At 43.9% G+C, this 21,253-nt stretch overlaps 1 protein-coding gene across 1 annotated transcript in view; it reads right to left on the bottom strand.

Moving 5' to 3' along the window:
- Positions 1–21,253, bottom strand: part of vwa1 (von Willebrand factor A domain containing 1) — a 59,299-nt gene that overhangs the window by 11,026 nt on the left and 27,020 nt on the right. The window contains exon 3 of the mRNA XM_072244740.1: positions 2,866–3,138. Within this exon, the coding sequence (XP_072100841.1) occupies positions 2,866–3,138 (273 nt within the window). The remainder of the gene's footprint in view (positions 1–2,865; positions 3,139–21,253) is intronic.

Here is a 21,253-nt window from a genome sequence, read left to right as displayed (position 1 = left end):
AACTTTGGATCGTGCACTTGTGTAAATATACTGTCCACCTGCAATGCATGCTTGAGCACGCCGCAAAGGGACCTAGCCATGATTTTAAACAGCATATGTGGTGCATATGGCTCCTGACAGTATTTCCAACCTGCGAGTCACTACATAAGCCCTGACGGACAAACACACTCATCACTAGAGTTAGAAAGCCAACTGTGATGTGGGGGAGGAAATCTCGTTGCTGATTGGCTGCCTGGCCAACTTTGTGCCCTGTGGTCTGGAATCTTGCCCGCATCGGCTCACTAGTAGTTTCCGAAATGGCGTCCAGTCAGCTGACTGAAAAGTATCATAATGTTGTTGTTTAAAGTTAAATTGGACAGCTATATGGACAAGGAAGGAATGGAGGGTTATGGGCTGAGTGCAGGTCGGTGGGACTAGGTGAGAGTAAGAGTTCGGCACGGACTAGAAGGGCCGAGATGGCCTGTTTCCGTGCTGTAATTGTTACATGGTTATAAAGGCCAAGCATTCGGAGGACACACCACAATCAACAGCGCACTGATGATGTCTCCTCGCATGGTGACGAAACGTTTGCAAGTAAATTGGCAAGATTGGAGAACAACTCAACCCAACCTATACATTTTCTATACAAAATTATTTCCAGTCAGTAATACCTTAGACTTTATGCAAGCTAATTGTACCACTCAAACAAAGAAACAAGAGTGATTGCTTTTATTTCCAGGATGATGGGACTCATGTTGGGACTTGTGAACACTGGAGAGAGTTCAAAGAAAGTTCACAATAACGGTTCCAGGATTGAACAGATTGTCATATGAAGAATGTTTGATGGCTCTGAACCTGTTTTCACTAGAATTCGGAAAAAATGGGGGGTGACCTAACTGAAATCGAATGTTGAAAGGCCTTGATACAGTGGATGTGGGGAGGATGCTTCCTATGATGGGAGAGTCTAGGATCTGCGGACACAGCCTCAGAATAGAGGGGTGTCCTTTTAGAACAGAGATGAGGAGGGATTTCTTTAGCCAGAGAATGGTGACTGTGCAATTTGTTGCCACAGGCAGCTGTGGAGGTTAATTCTTTATGTATATTTAAGGCAGAGGTTGATAGGTTCTTGATTGGCCAGGGTATGAAGGGATACGGGGGGAAGGTAGGAGATTGGGGCAGAGAGGAAAAAGGATCAGCCATGATGAAATGGAGGAGCAGACTCGATGGGCCAAATGGCCTAATTCTGCTCCTTTGTCTTATGGTCTTATGTCTGGAACCTTGGGAGCACGGTGCATAACATATCTCCCTATTACAGAAAGGGCACTGAGGATTTACAGGTGTAAGGGGTTTCTTCTTTTATGTTACTGCAAAGGCTAATGAAAATGGCTTCTTCGTCATGTTAGAACAAAAAATGGCTTTTCTGTAATAATAACTGCGATGTAAGGAGTTCTCTCTCTCTCTGCTTGTTTGGGTTATATTATTGATAAGAGAGAGAACGAATCAGTTGAGATAGATGCTATTCTTTCTTGTGTGTCTGTAAGCTGTTGTGTTTTGCAGGCTTTGACGTAGAAAGTGCTATGGGGACAGAGAGAGGAGATGCGATGCTGTGGCCCTGGGTGGCAGGACCAACCCTGAGCAGGAGTCCGAGGGCCCAGGGTCTTCGGCGAGGAGAGGAGACGAAGACAGACTCGTGTGGAGCGTCTGATCGACTACCGTGGTTGGTCCCAGGCAGCGGGTCGAGGGGCTCGGAGGGGATCGAATGGTGGAAAGAAGACTCCGTTAATTGAGTTCCAACTGTGCACAAAGTGGTTGAACTTTGATAAGTTTGGCACCTTTTATTTTCCTTTTATATTTTATCTCTACTAATTACATAGTTCTAGCATAGTTCTATAAAGTGTAATCATTTAATTGCATATGGTGTATTGTCTGTTATTTGGTGGGGTGGGGTACATCACACAGCACCCACACAAACTTGATTACCCAGCTTGGCGGGGCCAAAGGCTGCTCCCCCCAGACGAAAGTGAGTTGAGTGAGCCTGAGGCTTACCGGGGGGCTACACAACGATGAATCGTGAGGTTCCAAGTATGTGAAAAGGCAGCAACAGGGCTGAACACTTTCTCCGGAAACAGAAGGCAAGTGAAGATCTTTAAAATAACGAAGTGTATTGGTGGACAAATATAAAGAGGTTGCGTATTTAAAGAGATTTCGATAAGTAGCACAATGAGTCTCAGCCAATTAGAACGTAGGTGAAGAAGCTGCAGCCTGATTCATATTTTAAAGAGAAGGAGAATGGAGACTAACAATACTTCTAACGTGAAGCTAATGAACCACAGGAAGGACTTGGCGCTGACAGAGCCAGATGTAGGGAAGAAGGGAAGAACACAAAATATGGACACAGATCTGCTTGGACATTCCTGTGCTCTGGACCTCAGCACTTGATATCGATTGTGAAAACTCTCCCTCTTTCCAGGCCGATATGAAGTGAATTGAGCTGCCCTTTCCCATGATGGCTCTCGGGGCGAATGGAGGGATCTGGGCCAGAGAGGAAGTCCGGTGGCTTGCCTGGACATGGTCTGCTTGTCTCCCACCTGTGTTATGGCCATACACCCATTTAGCACACTCATCCCTCACAATATAATGCGAGCTGGGTAGACCTAGAGTGGGCACAGATAACGAGTTGGAACCACATTATGGCTTGGATGGTTTTGGTTTCCATGTAGAACTCAGGACTAAGGTAATATCCTTCCTGCTTCTTTACTGAAATCAGCTAACAGACTGGCGGCATTCTGTCTTAGAGTTTACGTTATGTGACAGCACTGCCACGTTCCTGTAAACCGTCTCATCAACTTCAGATAATTCACGTTACCAGCATCAGTCAGAACTCACCTTCCAATGTAGTTACAATTGTCTCAAGGAACTTATTATAGTTGTCACTTATCGGAGTAAGTTTCACTTCATAACTGGTCTTTGGGAGCAGCTGCCTCAAAACAACACTTGTTTCATCTCCAGTGACAGTCTTCCATGACTTCTGGGAATCCACGAGTGGACCATATTCAATCAAATAATAGTCTGCGCTGTCACTAAGCAGCCTGGGCCACAACAAGCGGAAGCTGGTTGCTGTGATGTCCAAAGCTCGTAGCTTCTTAACCTGGATAATGTCTGCAGGGGGGAAAAAATAAGAAAGAAGAAACTGTGAAATTTCTAGATATGTGAGTGTTTCTATGTGTGTATACAACAGAAAAGGACATCTATATTAGTGACCTGAAGTCCATCGTGTGTATCCCATATGCATAGCCACATGAGTGTGAGGAGGTGTTTATGTGTTTTGCATATGTTCACTGAATATCATACATGAAGAGAGTGTGTGTGTGTACTGTGTTATGTTTGTGATGCACTGATGAAGTCAGGTGCAGTAAATGGCATATCATGATCCCTGTGGCTTTCCATAGAGCATTGGGCTTCTCGGGTTTTTAGGCCCCGTATTTACTAATCATTATCTTAACCAGAATTGTTAAGCCCTTGCGTTTTTGGTTTAACCTTGTCAAGTTAATTGTGGCTGGCCCCTGTTTCCCGCAGTCCATAATTATTTAAGGAGGATTCTCATTTGGTGCCTTATGGGGGTCATTGTGTCGGAGAGGATAAATTCTCGTGGTGGCACTCCTCCGATGTTTAACCTCTAGTTTCCGCCTCTTTCCGGGGAGCCTACCGTTCCTCTGCCCCTGGGTCCAATCCTTCACGAGCGCATCACGATATGGCAGGTGTATAACGTGCGCAGAAAGTAAATCCTTAGAGCACGATTTGTGTCGGTGGCATGTATATAACGGGTGTGTGTGACGTTCAATGTGAAGTTAATCGGTGTGGCGATAGAGTAAGTCTGCATCGTGCGTGACATAGTACGTCAAAATACGAATGTGTGTGTGTGTGCTGCATCTACTGTACAATCCTGCTGAAGGGTCTCGGACGGAAACTCTTTTCCGTAGATGCTGCCTGGCCTGCTGAGTTCCTCCAGCATTCTGTGTGTGGTACTGTACGTAGTTCGGTGTCTCGGTGGGGTGTGGGTAAGAAGAAAGGTGTTCAGAGTTAATGAAGACTGACTGGAAAAGTTGCTGATTACTCATGCAACCAGGCCTGAAACAGGAGCTCAAACGTCATGTTAGTAACTGTCACACAGATAAGACTGGAACCAATGATATTTTCCATTGCAGTTCACGCATGTTCGAACTGAGTACCATTATCTTCAAATCCAGAGGAAGCAGTGGCGGGACTCGGGAGTAGCAATGAAGAACGATGAACAGGGACAACGAAAGATGCAGGAGCTCAGAATTATTGCACGGTATTTCCTACCAGTGTTCATCGTGGAGGATATCATGTTTGAGAGTGTTGCTGCAGCCATCACCATCGTCCGTTTAAACATTCACCCAAAGTCTTCAGCAATCAGCAAACCACTGTTTTGTAACTGAACGGCAGACACTCGACCGTTCCCCAGCAACTGCACCGCAAAAGTAATGCGGCAAAATGCGCAGCCCAAACGGTGAAGATAATTACCGTCTGCAAGCTGGGAAACAGTTTCTTCCCTCAGGCCGTTAAACTGCTGAGCTCCCTGCCGCATCACATTCAAAGTGTCACCAGTTCTGTACCTGACAACATTTAATTTATGCACTTTAGTTTGCGTTTTATGTGTAATCCATTGTCGGGTTCATCCTTACATACATTGTTATTATGTGTACTATGGAGCCTTACACTCTGGTTCGGAGAAACGTCGTCTCATTTGATATACATGTATGTAGTTAAATGACAATAAACTTGACTTCATATGAAGAAATGGAAGATGTTTTCTTATGAAGAATTGCAGAAATCAGGCATACCATCTGAGGCGCTCACAACAGTCACAGATAAAAGCCCTGCAGCTGTGGCCAGGAATGAATATTTATGCTCCCAGCTCGCACAGCAGGCACGAAATCAGATCTGCGCAGCCACATCAGCTGAGGAAGGACTAATGAGAAAGTGAGGGGAGAGAATGAAAGGGAAATAGTGAACATTCAGGCTGCATTTGAACTGACACTTCAGTGCTCGTGCTGCGGCCACCTCATTCGGCGCTCCTGCACGTTAATACAGGCCTCTAATCAGCCAATCATGCGGCAGCAACTGGATGTATAAAAACACGGTCAAGAGGTTCGGTTGTTGTTCAGGCCAAACATCAGCAGGGGGAAGAATGCGATTTATGGGATGTTGACTGTGGGTGCCAGATGGGGTGGTTTATCTCAGAAACTGCTGCTCTCCTGGGATTTCATACACGAGTTTCTAGAGTTTACAGAGAATTGTACAAAAAACCACAAAAAAAACATCCAGTGAGCGGCAGTCCTGTGGGCAAAACGCTTTGTTAATGAGGGCGGTCAGAGGAGAATGGCCAGATTGGTTCAAGTTGACAGGAAGGAGACAGTAACTCAAATTACCACATGTTATGAAAATGGAGACACCCCTTTCTCCTTTATTAGGGAGAGAGAGAGAACCTGTGGTATGTCAAATACCTGGTGAAACGCGAAGTCTTTGGGGTAGCTGCAAGTCTGTGTCTTTTCTGCTGCTTTGCTCATGCTTGAGTGCTCAGTGGCCGGTGCTGATGCTTTTTTTTGCCGGTGGGGGGGGGAATTGTTGCTCGCTGCCGCTTACACACGGGAGGGAGGGGAGCGGGGGGGTAGATTTTGGGGTTCTAACATTTAACTGTCGCTCATTCTTTGGGGGCACTCCTCTGTTTTTGTGGATGGTGGGGAAGAAAAAGCATTTCAGGATGTATATTGTATACATTTCTCTGACATTAAATGTACCTTTGAATCTTTGTTACAACAGTGGTGTGCAGAAGAGCATCTGTGAATGCACGACACGGCGAACCGGATGGGCCAACACACATCAAAGTTGCTGGTGAACGCAGCAGGCCAGGCAGCATCTCTAGGAAGAGGTACAGTCGACGTTTTGGGCCGAGACCCTTCGTCAGGACTAACTGAAAGAAGAGCTAGTAAGAGATTTGAAAGTGGGAGGGGGAGAAGGAGAACCGAAATGATAGGAGAAGACAGGAGGGGGAGGGATGGAGCCAGGAGCTGGACAGTTGATTGGCAAAAGGGATATGAGAGGATCATGGGACAGGAGGCCCAGGGAGAAGGAAAAGGGGGAGGGGGGAAAACCCAGAGAATGGGCAAGGAGTATAGTGAGAGGGACAGAGGGAGAAAAAGGAGAGAGAGAAAAAGAATGTGTGTATATAAAGAAATAACGGATGGGGTATGAGGGGGAGGTGGGGCATTAGCAGAAGTTTGAGAAGTCGATGTTCATGCCATCAGGTTGGAGGCTACCCAGACGGAATATAAGGTGTGCCACTTTGGCGGAAGACCACGAGCGTACACTAAGCGGCCACCTCATTAGGTACAGGAGATACCTAATAAAGCGGCCACTGAATGTGTGTGGGTTGATGTGCAAAGTGGTACTATCACTCTGGACTAAGCAGCTGATGTCACCAGGAACACTGTGCTCTCCTGTTACTAATGAGCTTAGTTCTCCATTTCTTCATGTGAATGAGCAGAATTAGTGGCTGTCGTGCAATCTGTAACAAAGTACAGCAGCCATTGTAACCTTCGGCTGTAGTTGATCTCCCTCTGAAGATCAGCCAGAGGCCGTTAGTTGTGAGGTACCTGCAGCCTGCAAGATCAGTTTATCGTTACAGCAGGCGTGTGAAATCAAGGTCACAATCTGAATCACTGGTAGATCTGTCAGATCCATCAAGTGCAATGTGCCCTATGCTGGGAGAATACATAAAACTGATTTATACAGTGCTTTTCACCTCCTTGTAAGAGCCAGAAGCACTTTGGAGATGAATTACTTTTGAAGTGTAATCATTGTCACATAGGTGGATAATCCACGACTGCACTCCACAAATACCCTCTGTGCTCTTTCAGATTCCAAAGGCTAGACCATTAGACATAGGAGCAGAAGTAGGCCATTCGGCCCATCGGGTCTGCTCCACCATTCAAGCACGGCTGATCCAATTCTTCCAGGTCATTTTCGCTCCCCTGCCTTCTCCCCGTACCCTTCGATGCCTGGGGTTCGTAGGTTAATTGGGCGCAAGGGTGTACTTGGGCGGAGTGGGTTCGTTGGGCCGGAAGGGCATGTTACCGTGCTGTATCTCTGAATCAATAAAAAAGCACCAAAGGAAAAAGAAAATTCAGAGGATCAGCAGATCTGTGGAGAGGGATGAGTTTAACATCTCAGATGAGTGACTTTCTGTGAAATTGGAGGAAGTTCCACCTCTTGTTTTTAGCCTTATACCATCAGCCTTTTATTCATTTAATCATTTCTCATCTCCTCTGCCCTGCCGTCGTGCTTCTCTTCAGCAAAGAATCAGGTCTATTATCACTGACATTCTGTGAAACGTTGCTGTAGGGGCATCTGTACAGTGTATTAGGTAAAAATAATTACTAACAATTACAATAAGAAATAAATAAATAGAGAAAAGAGAGGGCAAAATAAAGAGGTCATGAACTGTTCAGAAATCCAACAGAGGAGGAGAAAAAAGAAGCACTCCTCCTCCCTGATTGTAGTAAAGAAAAGTGGGCAGGTCCTGGGTGAACTCAAACCTCCTTTCTTCATTACACTCCCGAGCCCCTCCCGTTTCCCCGTGAAACAATGCCCAGTTCTGCTGCAAAGTTGTCACTCTGAAACTTTAGCTTCTTTCCCTACAAGGAAGCTGCCCGGCCTGATCAGTATTTTGATCATTCTCTCTTTTAAAACAGTGGTCCCCAACCACCGGGTCGTGGACTGGCACCGGGCCACAGAGCATGTACTACCGGGCCGCGAGGAAACGATACAAGTCAGCTGCACCTTTCCTCATTCCCTGTCACGCACTGTTGAACTTGAACATAAGGTTGCCAATGTCCCATATTTGCCGGGACATCCCGTATATTGGGCTAAGTTGGTTTGTCCCATATGGGACCCCCTTGTCCCGTATTTCCCCTGCTAAGGTACAGCGTTCCTATGAAACCTTTCGTGCCGAAATGACGTAAAGCAAAGAAGCAATTACCATTAATTTATACGGGAAAAATTTTTGAGCGTTCCCAGACCCAAAAAATAACCTACCAAATCATACCAAATAACACATAAAACCTGAAATAACACTAACATATTGTAAAAGCAGTAATGATATGATAAATACACAGCCTATATAAAGTAGAAATAATGTATGTACAGTATAGTTGGGAAGATTAAGCCAAAACCAATTTGTGGAAAAAAAATTGGCACGTACACACATGCGCACACAGGTGCCCGCGCAAGGCTTCATGGTCATGGTAGTCTTTCCTGGGGTAAAGTGTCCCGGGATTTGACTGCTACTTTTGTCCCTTATTTGGGAGTGAGAAAGTTGAAACCCTAACTATAAAAGACATGTTGAGGTGAGTTTAACCCTACTTGAACACCACCCTCCCCCGGTCGGCCGGTCCGCAAGAATATTGTCAATATTAAACCGGTCCGCAGTGCAAAAAAGATTGGGGACCCCTGTTTTAAAAGTCACGTGAGTCACTCAGGTTGAATTTATTCCACTTCCTGCCAGGCTGAGATGCGACCAGTCAATATACTCTCCACCACACATCTATAGAAGTTTGTCAAAGTTTTTTTTTGCAAAGATTTGGCGTGTCATCCACATTTAGCACGTCATTGACAAACGTCTATAGATGTGCAGTGGAGAGTATATTGACTGGTTGCATCAAAGCCTGGTGTGGAAACACCAAAGCCCATGAATGGAAAAGCCTACAAAACGTGGTGGATACGGCCCAGTCCGTCACGGGTAAAGGCCTCCCCACCATTGAGCACATCTACACAGAACGCTGTCGCAGGACAGCAGCATTCATCATCAAGGACCCCACGATCCACATCATTCTCGTTTCTTGCTGCTGCCATCGGGAAGAAGGTACAGGAGCCTCAGGATCCACACCAGCAGGTTCAGGAACAGTTATTACCCTTCAGTCATCAGGCTGTTAAACCAGTGGGGATAACTTCACTTGCCCCATCACTGAACTATTCCCACAACCTATGGATCCACTTTCACAGGTTCTTCATCTCCTGATTTTGATATTTATTGCTTATTTATTTATTATTATTATTATTATTCCTTTTTTTCACTTTATTCTTACTTTTCCACATTTTGATGTCGTTTGCATATCGGTTGTGGGGTGCAGTCTCTCATTGATCCAATTGTGTTCCTTGCTTTTACTGTGAATGCCCACAAGAGAATGAATCTCAGGGTTGCAAATACTGAATATGTACTTTGAACTTTGAGCTTGTTATTTTTTTGTAACGCTTTTAATAGGATCGCTGAAACACTTCAGGGAGCCCGAGGCAACAGGGAAAGACGAGTAACTGGGACTGGAGAGGGGAAAGACACCATATGGAAGCATCTGTTATAGATTTACACAGAGACACAGAGCTTCAATTGTTTCTCTTTGTTCTGTAAGTTATTATAAGAACAGAAAATTAACACAACTGGCACCCGACGATGATTTAAATACAGTGGGAGAGCAACATGAATACTAATCGCTTCCCTGAATTGCAACACCAACCCTTGATCTTTCCTGGGAGAGTCTGAGGCACACGGATTGGGGTGGGTGAGTGTGAAGTCTTAGTCAGTTCGGCAGGGGGGAGAAGTGGGGAGAGTGGATGGTGGAAACTAAGGCAAGAAGCATTATGGGGGAGTGAGCTAAGGAGTAAAAAGCAAAGAAGTGGGTGGGGTTAGGTCCGAGGCACGGAAAGGGCCAAAGCAAGGGGAGTTTTGGTCTAAAAAAGACTAATTTGTTTTTCCACTAACATAATATGTTCCAGGAGCAGCTTATGCCAATTGTCCTCGTAACTCAATGCCCCATCGTCATTCTAGTTATCCTCCTTTGTAACGCCTCAGACATCAATAAAACATTCCTGAGGTAATTAGCCCAAAAGGAAAGGCAATACTCCCAATGGGGTCTGAATAGAGTCTTGAAATGAACCTGTAGGCCGTGGAATCAGCTCAGAGTTGTGGTGAGAGATGTTGCCCATGTCAGTTCAGGTGCTTGACGGGTGAGGGGCCATAAATGTTCCTGAACCTGGTGGTGAGGGACTGAAGCTGCAGCCCAATAGTAATAGTGAGAGGAGAGGATGGTTGAGGTATGGGGGGGGGGGGGTGGAATAGCTCTAGATGCGAGGCAGGGGTTTGGAGGGGAGGGGATCTAAGGTTTGAGGTAAGAGCAAGGTGAGGCATTGGTTGGCATGGTCCGAGGTTGGGCTGAGGGTGTGGATCCAATGTATGAGGTAACAAAGGTGGTCTGAGGCACGAGGTGATGGGGGTGGGATGAGGTGGTCGGAGACATGATGCAATAGGGCGATGCAGTGGGTCTAAGGTAGGAGGCAGTTGTGGAATGGGAGTCCAGGCCACATAACAGGGCGGAATCCGAAGCAAGGGGAGTTTTGGTCTAAAAGGACCCATTTGTTTCTCCACTAACACCATGTTCCAGTCAAGCTGCCTGCATTTTCTCTCTGTCAATGAAAGTAAGGGCTGATGTTGCAATAAACTGGTCTATACTTTTAATTGGCCTGATTGACATGTTAGAAAATATATTGAATACATAGCTGGAGGAACTCAGCCAATCAGACAGCACCCATGGAAAAGAAGTAGTAGTCAACGTTTCGGGCCGAGACCCTTCTCCAGCTTCTTCATTGACGTTGCCTGATCTGCTGAGTTCCTTCAGCATCTTGTGTGCATTGCTTTGGATTTCCAGCATCTGCAGACTTTCCATTGTTTTTGAAAACATAGCTGACTAGTTTCACTCTTTGTCTGTTATACATCCTCAGTGAGGTCCTACAAACCACGATTACTCAAGAACATTGCTCTGATATCAGGATGAGATCAAAATTCACCCTAAATGTGTCAATCACAGCAAATATATGGTGCTGAGATGATGCATTATAGTTTAAGAATATAGGAAGAGGTCAAGCTAATGTAGCCCCCGGAAACAACTCCAACACTGAATCACACTTGTTCCTCAACTCCATGTACAGTACTTGCCTAATAGCAATATCCCCTGCTAAACTTAACGGACATAACAGATAGATCAATTCCAACTTCCATCATAATATTTTGGGAGACAGGTCTTCAAATTTCCTATATGCTCTTAATGTAAAAAGCACCTCCTTTTATATAGTGATCTGTAATCTGATTAAATTGCCTTGCATTTTCCCACTAGAAGTGTTCATATTGAATTGACTTTATTACTTGCATTCTTCCTATACATGAGGGGTGAAAACCTTTACGTTATGTCTCTATCTAAGTGTGCAATGTGCAATTTATAGTAATTTATAATAAATAGTATGTACAACAGGACAGTCAATATAACATAGAAATACAATTGTATCTGCGTGAGTTAATCAGTCTGATGGCCTGGTGGAAGAAGCTGTCCCGGAGCCTGTTGGTCCTGGCTTTTATGCTGCGGTACTGTTTCCCAGATGATAGCAGCTGGAAAAGTTTGTGGTTGGGGTGATTCAGGTCCCCAATGATCCTTTGGGCCCTTTTTACACACCTGTCTTTATAAATGTCCTGAATCATGGGAAGTTCACATCTACAGTTGCGCTGGGCAGCCCGCACCACTCCCTGCAGAGTCCTGCGATTGAGGGAAGTACAGTTTCCATACCAGGCAGTGATGCAGCCAATCAGGATGCTCTCATTTGTGCCCCTGCAGAAGGTTCTTGGGATTTGGGGCCCATGCCAAACTTCCTCAACCGTCTGAGGTGAAAGAGGCGCTGTTGTGCCTTTTTCACCACACAGCTGGTTTGCACAGACCACGTGAGATCCTCGGTGATGTGTATGCCGAGGAACTTAAAGCTGTTCACCCTCTCAGCCCCAGATCCATTGATGTCAATAGGGGTTAGCCTGTCTCCATTCCTCTTGTAGTCCACAACCAGCTCCTTTGTTATATATGTATCCCATCAATTTGCATTTCAAATACTGTATGTCAGATGGACCATCCTGCAACCTTCTAAAGGTAAGGGAACACAAGTCAAATTTATGTAAGCTGTCCTCATAACTCAACCCTGCATAAAGATAAAGATTAGCTTTATTAGATCCATATATTCAGGACATCTTCAAGGAGCAATGCCTCAAAAAGATGGCATCCATCATTCAGGACCCCCAACATCCAGGACATGCCCTCTTCTCATTGTTACCATCAGGAAGGAGGTACAGAATCCTGAAGGCACACACTCAATGATTCAAGAACAGTTTCTTCCCCTCTACCATCTGATTTCTGAATGAACACATCCTCACTACTTTTGTTTTATTTTGCATTACTGATTTAACAATTTAATACATATATATTTACTGTAATTCACATTTTTCCTCTATAGTTATGTGCTGCATTGTACTGCTGCCGTAAAGACAACAAATTTCATGAAGTATGCTGGTGATATTAAACCTTCTGATTATCTGTCACGTGTATGTTGAAACACACAGGGAATTGTGTCATTTTTGTGTCAATGACTAACACCATCTGAGGATGGGCTGGGGGCAGCCTGCCAGTGTATCATGTTTTTGGTACTAACATTGATTGGTCACAACCCACTAACCTTGACCGTACGTCTTTGGACTGTGTTAGGAAACCCGAGCACCTGGAGGAGACCTACACGGTCACGGGGAGGACATACAAACTCCTTGCAGAGAGTGGTGAACTGAACTTTGAAAAGTGATCACTGGTGCTATACAGTGATACAATAACCACCGCACTACCATGCTGACTATCAGTTATGTCACACCATCATTCCATCCTTTATTATCAAAGTATGTATGCAGTATACAACTCTGAGATTCGCCTTTTCCAGATAGCCATGAAACAAAGAAAACCATGGAGCTTGTTCAATGGAAAACTATCAGAACCACCCCTCCCCGCAGGAAAAAGAAGAACGGCAATGCGATCAACTCCCAAAACCCCTCCCCCCACACAAAAAGCAAACAAAAATACCATATAAAAATATAATACAATGATACAGTGAGGAAATCATTGTATCTCCTCAAAGGTCAAGATATCATTCCTGAGGTAAGTTGCCTAAGACCAAGCATAATACTCCCAATGGGGTCTGAAGCATCACTTCTAACCTTTCTTATTTTATTTCTTCTTCTGCTAAAGGTCAAGTTCATTAGCTTTTTGGTTATGTCTTAAGCCATGCATTGTGGTCTAAATTTATAGGCCAGAATAATCCTTTGCTCTTCAACATTCATTCATCTGTTAAAGAGTTGAAAGATCAAGAGCCAATAAATGATCTAGTAAGCTGCTAGAGTTAAAAAGCTCACAGAATCTTGTTAACCGTGACAATGTTTTGGGCGACAGCCTGACTGAAGTTAAACAATTCACTGTCTGCACTGGTATCAGGACTTCACCCCAACCTTTTCTTATCTCTAGTACATTGTCAGTTCTGAACTTTCTGCTAGTCTCCAAGATAAATTGATAACCACTATCGATAAAAGTTATGGAATTCGTATGGACTAATCCAGTTAGAAAGGGTATACAAGGGGCAAAGTCATAATTAGAAGTTAGACGATGAACATGTGATCTGGAAGGTTGAAAATTTCTGCAGCAGATCACAGTAGTGTTGTCTGAAGATGTCCATGTACTGTAATTCTTAATGAATTACAATTTTTGAGTCTTTGACTAATGTGTCTATAATTCTCATTCCTGTAATCTAGATATTAACTGTGACCTTCACTTATCTTTACATTTGAATCAAAATAAATGATCTCACACTTTCACCCTACTGGAAGTTCACTGGGCACAATTTTGTCCAAACATTTAATACATGTATGTGAATATCTGCAACCTCTTCTTCCCAAGTGCACAACCTAATATGGTCAAAATCTTAATCATTGTCACGGTGTGAAACGCAACCTTGTGCAGAACTGAGATTATAAGGCACTTGCCACAGTAAAGTTCAGGTCAGCCCATCCTGGTTTTAAATGAACGATAATAAATGAGTGATGAGTAACAACTAAGTAAGGGCGACTGTCTGCACATTGTCTGGGATAATACAATCTAATTATTGTGCAAAAATAACTTGGGAAAATGTCCAATTTTTTTGCTAGTAATCTGACAAAGATTCGGCAACAACAACTACATTTTTAAGTTGCATAGCGTATTTAGTGTAATAACACACCCAAATACTTTACAGGAATATTACGAAGCAAAGTTTAACACTCATCCAGAGGAGGAAATATATTACGGCATATGTAAAAATCTTGTCAAAGGGCTGTCTATTTTAAAAGAAGAAATGACTAGAAACGATTGGGAAAAGAATTTCAGAGGCGTGGGTTTGGCAACTGAAGGCCAAGCAGCAAATGGGATGATTAAATTTCTCAGTGCTTAACGGGTCAGAAAGCTGCATTGCAGATAGTGCTGGAGAAGATTATTGTGATAAGGACGGAGCTAGGTCATAGGTAGCTTTGAAAACAAGCAAAAGAATTGCAAAAGAATAGTGTGAAATCAATGCAAGTAAACAAAACCGGAATTGGTGCTGGTCAGGACTACGTCAGCAGAATTTTTGGATGACCTCATTTCTAAAGGGTAGACCAAAGTAAACTGGCCAGGTCTGTATAGAAAGCAGTGACAGTTCAACTCAGTTTATCAGGGGAAATGCAGGAAAATGAGAGAAGGAGGCATGGATTAGAGAAGTATATCGAACGTCCAAGAGTGACCAAGCGTTTACATTACATACACAGGACATGCAGCCACAAGTCTGCTCTAAGTGCAAGAATGCGCGCACACAGCTACGTGTTGCCTAAAGTTGCAATTTAAAAGCAAAAGGGAAAATTAAACTTCCAGCGGCTCCAGCCAGAGCAGCACATGGCTGAGACAAATCAGTAAGCGATCAGACAGATGTTGCATTCCTGATTCTCCAGTCCTCCATCCTAAGGCAGCTGAAAAATGTCCCGAGGAGAGTGGGAAGCAGCAAGTCACAGTTCGCTGTAATTAAACCCCAGGGTTCCAGCTGCTACGATGAGTGATGTGTCTTTACGAAAAGTACTTAAACCATCAAATCAAGAACGTCATGTCTAACAACGTGTACTGGAAATGAATCTGTTTTGCTGCTGGCACGCACATGCCTGAAGAATGAATACTTTTCCTGAGGGGGAGTGGGCTAAAAGCCTAGCTTATTATGTAAATAACTTCGAAGGTTTTGAAATTTGTACTGTCCTAAGTTGTCCATACCGAAGCAACCTAAATTTTGCCACCTCCTACAGCAAAACGTTTCACTTTCTTTATTGATTCCAGGATATTCATATCTATTCTACACGTATTTTTTTTAAAAATTGAGATATAGCACTGATAGGCCCTTCCAACTCTTGGAGATGCACTGTCCCCTGATTTAACCCCAGCCTAATCACAGGACAATTTACAATGACCAGTTAACTTATCAACAAGTACGTCTTTGGACTGTGGGAGGAAACCAGAGCCCCTGGAGGAAACCCACGCGGTCACGGGGAGAGCGTACAAACTGCTTACAGGCAGTGATGGGAATTGAACCCAGGTCGCTGGTACTGTAAAGCGTTGTGCCAACTGCCACACTACCGTACCGCCCCAATGTTTATTGTTGACATGAAACATAGCCCTAAAGTTTCATTGTGGCTCACTTGTTCCACCTTTACAATTTTAACATGACATTCTGTAGAATATCTTGTATGCTCAGGGAAGATCAATGCTTGGATGCCTCCTTTTCTCCTGACTGGAAAAGTGAGCAGTGAAAGTCTGGTTAGTGTTGTTAATAAAGAACAGAAAATTATATCTGCGCAAAGTTAGGTCAGAACCAGAGAAATCATAAGGAACTGAAAATATTAGCAACCTAGAAATTGCATTCTTGGCCACAAAGAGTGCAAGTATCAATCTGGTTTCCTGTAGAAATTTGTGAAATTTGTGAATTCTCGCAGAGGGATCAGAAGTAGAGAGAGTGAGCAATTTCAAGTTCCTGGGTGTCAAGATCTCCGATTACCTAATCTGGATGCAACATATTGATGAAACTATAAAGAAGGCGAGGCGCAGCTATACTTCATTAGGAGTTTCAGGAGATTTTGGCTTGTCAAATAGAGCACTTGAAGACTCCTACAGGTGTACCATGGACATTCTCTCTGCCTGCAGCACCATCTGGTATGAGGGGCTACGGCACAAGAGTGAAGTAAGTTGCATAAACTTGTACGATTAGTCAGCTCCATCACGGGTACACTCCTCCATAGTATCCAAGACATCTTCAAGGAGCGTGCCTAAGTACGGCGGGATCCATCATTAAGGATTCCCAACACCCAGGACATGTCATCTTCTCATCGTTACTGTCAGGAAGAAGGCACAGAACCCTGAAGGCACACACTCAGCGATTCAGGAACAGTTTCTTCCCCTCTGTCATCCAATTTCTGAATCGATATTGAACCCATGAACACTACCTCACTAGTTTTCTTTTGCACTACTTATTTAACAGCTATTTAAAAGACACACACACACACACACACACACACACACACACACACACACACACACTTATATATATATTTAATGTAACTCAGTTTTGTCCTCTATATTAATTTAACATGTATTTCATTGTACTGCTGCCGCAAAGTCAACAAATTTCATGACATATGCTGGTGATTACATCTGATTCTGACTCTGAAATTGGCTGAAGTACTGTTTGGAACACCTTTAAATGGTGTAGATCAGAAGTGGGCTTTGAGAGTAGTCCTAAACCAATTCTAATAGAACCTCACTCAATTCTGTGCCTGTTTTAAGATTGCTGCACTCCATTCAGAGGACATCAACCATCAGGGATACATTTCAATGGAAACACCACAGTAACAACCATTTGCTTTGACCGCCGTGGGATGGGAATAGCTCATATATTCATTCAAATCTGTACAAGTCCTGGTCAACTAAATCAAGATCAGAAGAAAATTGCTTTGTGCTAGGGAGAGGGGAGGGGGAGGGAGATGGCAGCAAGCTGTCAGATCCCCCATAAGGACATGGGCGTGGGAAGCCAGCTATCTGGCAGATTCCAGTGTCTGAGGTTCTGCCTGTTCTTCAGTGAGTTAAAGCAAGTGAGGTAATTTCTTCTCAAATTCACTACCAGGGTAACCTCTCTCGTACAGTGAAAAACAATGAATTGGGGCACATTGGGATCTAGGCCAGTTGTTTAGAAAGAACCTGTGTTTAGTAAGTTGAAAGTCAACGTGACCTTGAGAAACGAGGAGGGAGTATAGACTGCAGAGCAGGGGTTCTTAACCCTTTTATGCCATGGACCAATACCTTTAAGCAAGTGGTCCATAAACCCCAGGTTGGGACCCTCTACCGCATCCGCCACCCCCCAGCAGCTCCAGAGTGTGGCAAAGGATTTCCCCAGGGATATCACATATGCCAGTAATCCACAACCTCAGGAAACCCGAGCCTACGAATCAGGGAGATTTAGGTGATATGAATGCTCTATGAGGGGAGACTCTTTGCCAATAGGCAGATTTTGCCTCCTACCCCAATGTCCCTAACGCAGTCTGAGAGGCCAGTCGTGGTCACAATGACACCTCCTGCGATAGACCGCTGTCACCAGTGTCACAACTGAGGCACCAATTGAACAGGTATGTAAGTAGTTAAATGCTAGGAAAAATATCTCCCTCTAGCTTTCAGCACACTCTGTGGACTTTGGAAGAGATCTGAGCAGGCTACATTCATTTCTGAAGGTGATAAATCGCAGTGTCAGCAAACAGCTCATTTTAATGGCAAAGACAGCACAGCAAAGCAGCACAAGTTCTCCTCGTTCCACCGAGGCTATGCTGTGATGGTTATGGCAAGGAAGTTTCTGCTCCAGCTAATGTTGGGATAGGGAGAAGCCCGAGAGCATACATTTCAAAGAAGGCATGGCATTGCTTTTACTTTCGTCGAAGTTTGCGCAGATTCCGCGTGTGTCACCTAAAACTTCGGCAAACTTCGATAGGTGCACGGTGGAGAGTATCCTGAACAGTGGCAATCATGGCCTGTATGGATACACCAATGAGCGGGAATGGAAAAGCCAACAGCCTACCAAAAGTGATGAATGCAGCTCAATTCATCAGAAAGAAAGCCCTCCCCACTATTGAGCACACCCACAAAGTGCACTGCCATAACAAAGCAGCATCCTTCATCAAGACATTATCCAGGCATGCTTTCTTCTCGCTGCTACCATTGGGAAGGAGGAACAGGAGCCTTAGGATGCACATCACCAAGTTCAGGAACAGATATCGCTCTTCAACCATCAGGCTCCTGAACTGTGTGGCCAACTTCACTCACCACAACACTGAACCAATCTTTAAACATGGCCTATGGACTCACTTTCAAGGGCCCTATAGCTCATGCTCTCAGTGTTATTAATTTCTCTATCTATATATATATATACGATGATGATTTTTTTTTGCACTTGTAAATATTGTCTTCTTGGCACACTGGTTGTTTGTCAGTCTTTATGTGTAGTTTTTCATAGATTCCACTGTATTTCTTTGTTCTACTGTGAACGCCTGCAAGAAAATGAATCTCAGGGTACTATATGGTGACATATATGTACTTTGATAATACATTTACTTTGAACTTTTGAACTTTGAAAGATGAAAGGATTGAAAATAGGTGTGTGGTGGTTGCAGTGTTAGCTGATGTCATAGAAGTGCCTTTGAAGATGAGGCAATTTGGTGGTTAGAAACTCACCAGACAGTCAATCATAATATCAGATAATCGAATTCGCCATCAAACAGTTACCAGTAAGGGGTTTGCCATTGGTAGCTAGCGAAGAGAATTCTTGTGGAAATAAAGACGATCAGTTAAGTCCTTCGATATCTCATTGTAGAAGATCTCTGCTTAGCCAGCAGCGTGGCGAATTGGTGACAGGCAAGAAGTCAAGAGATGCAACGGTGAGATGGAATCATCAGCATACCCGTGGAACCAGACCGTAAACACAAAGGATGCTGGAAATCTAGATCAACACGCACAAGGTGCTGGAGGAACTCAGCAGGTGATGAATAAACAGTGAAAGCTAAATAGCATAAACAGTCAGGTTGAGGCCCTTTGTTAGGACAGATGATATCAGCAATCGGCAGCAGAAGGATGTGCTATAGGGGTAAGCCAACTTTATACCTTTAGGATAATTCCAGGCACAAAGGGGCAGAAGTGGGAAGAAAATCCAACTATTTCCTTACATTCCTCTTTGTATTTATTTAGTTAGAGATATTTAGCTACCAATTAACCTACCAATCAGATTGTGGGAGGAAACCAAAGCACCTGGAGGAAACCCACCTGGTCATGGACAGAACACACAAACGCTTTACAGACAGCGCCAGAATTGAACTCTGAACTCCAACGCCTCGAGCTGTAGCAGCATTGCAATGATCGCTATGCTACTGTGGCGCCCAACGTTATATGGCTAATAATGAAAATCAAACAATAGATGGAATAAAAATTGAAAATGCTAGAAAAACTCAGCAGGTCAAGCAGCATCTGTGCAAAGAGAAACAGTTAATGTTTCACTCAAACTTCAACATTCAAAGTAAATTTATTATCAAAGTACATGTATGTCACAATATACAACCCTGAGATTAATTTTCTTGCAGGGGTGCTCAATAAATCTACAGAATAATAATAGAATCAGTGAAGGACCAGACCAACTTGGGCATTCAGCCAGTGTGCAAATACAAAAAGAAAGAAATAATAATAATTATAACACGCTGTAAAGTTTCACTGCTCATGTAATGGTCTCCCTGTAGCAGCAATGTTTGGGTTATGACTAGAGATAACAGGACTTTGGAATGTGGGGCTATCCAATGAGAGGGATGTGGGTCTGGAAGGGGGATTTTCACGTTCTTTTGTCGGGGAGAGATGAAGAGAGAAGACGCAAATGGAGAGAGTTGGTAGACCGCTGGGTGGAGTGGACTGAGGAGCGAGGGTCCGAGGGTCGGCTACGCTCAGAGGAGGACGACGGGAACAAATGGAGAAACCGTGAGCTCCAACGTTTGCGCATGAGACAGTTTCATGAGAATGGGCCCTTTTCTTTTTTTGTTTCTTTATATAGTCAAATTAAGCATTATAAAGCTCAATCCTTTATTCGCATATTGCGTACTGTTTGTGATTTCGTGGTACTGATTTGTAACAGAGGACACATCACACAGCATCCACCCAAACAAGAATTCTTAAGTTTGGCCAGGCTGGGGGCTATCATTCCCTAGATTAAGCCACTAGCCCAACCGAGGGTTACATAATAAATAAATAAATAAGCAATAATTATCGAGAACATGCGATGAAGAGTCCTTGAAAGTGAGTTCATAGCTTGTGGGAACATTTCAATGATGGGGCAAGTGAAGTTGTCCCCTCTGGTTCAAGAGCCTGATGGTTGAGGAGTAATAACTGTTCCTGGTGGTGTGAGTCCTGAGGCTCCTGTATCACCTTCCTGATGGCAGCAGCGAGAAGAGACTATGTCCTGGGTGGTGAGGTTCCTGATGATAGATGCCACTTTCCTGTGACAGTGTTTCAGTAGGTGTGCTCAATGGTGGGGAGGGCACTCCACAACCTGCTGTCAGAATTCCATATGATGCTTTGCAGGCTGCAGTATTGTTTCATCACAATGAAAAAGGATTTGTAGTCTCCAGACTACAGCAGCTGTAGTTCAAAACTCTAGCTGGAATAAACTCTACAATATATAAAATAAGCCGCTTTAGAGGCATTGATAGCTGGAAACAGTGAAATGGCACAAATGCACGAGATTGCATTAAACGACAGAATCTGAGTGCTTTGCTATTCACACATTACTAAATTATGTCATCATATTTTCCTGCATTAAGCTAAATCATTCGATTTGACACAGGCTTCATCATTGGCAGTACACAGTGTAAAGAGTAAAAACACAGGATCTATCTTTCACAACCTCAGTATGTCTCATGCACGTAGCAGCCATTTCGATTTCTGAAGTGTAGCAGACACAAAGTGGGCAATGTGCTTTGTTAATTAGAAAGCTAATAACATGAAGATAAAGTGATGCTGGCTGAGGTACAAACATTGAAATCCACTCAGTGAGTAGATGGGGCTTCTTACTAAAATATCATTGAAGGTAATGGATTGGATTAGCTACATCCAACTGAATTATTTCCATGGAGGGACAGCCATAAGACCATAAGATATAGGAGCAGAGTTAGGCTATTCGGCCCATCGGGTCTGCTCCACTATTTGATCATGGCTGATTTATTTCC

Source organism: Mobula birostris, chromosome 27 (assembly GCF_030028105.1).
Source record: "Mobula birostris isolate sMobBir1 chromosome 27, sMobBir1.hap1, whole genome shotgun sequence".
NCBI classification, from domain to species: domain Eukaryota; kingdom Metazoa; phylum Chordata; class Chondrichthyes; order Myliobatiformes; family Myliobatidae; genus Mobula; species Mobula birostris.
Note: the sequence above shows the minus strand (reverse complement) of the source record. Positions and strands in the feature narration are given on the sequence as shown.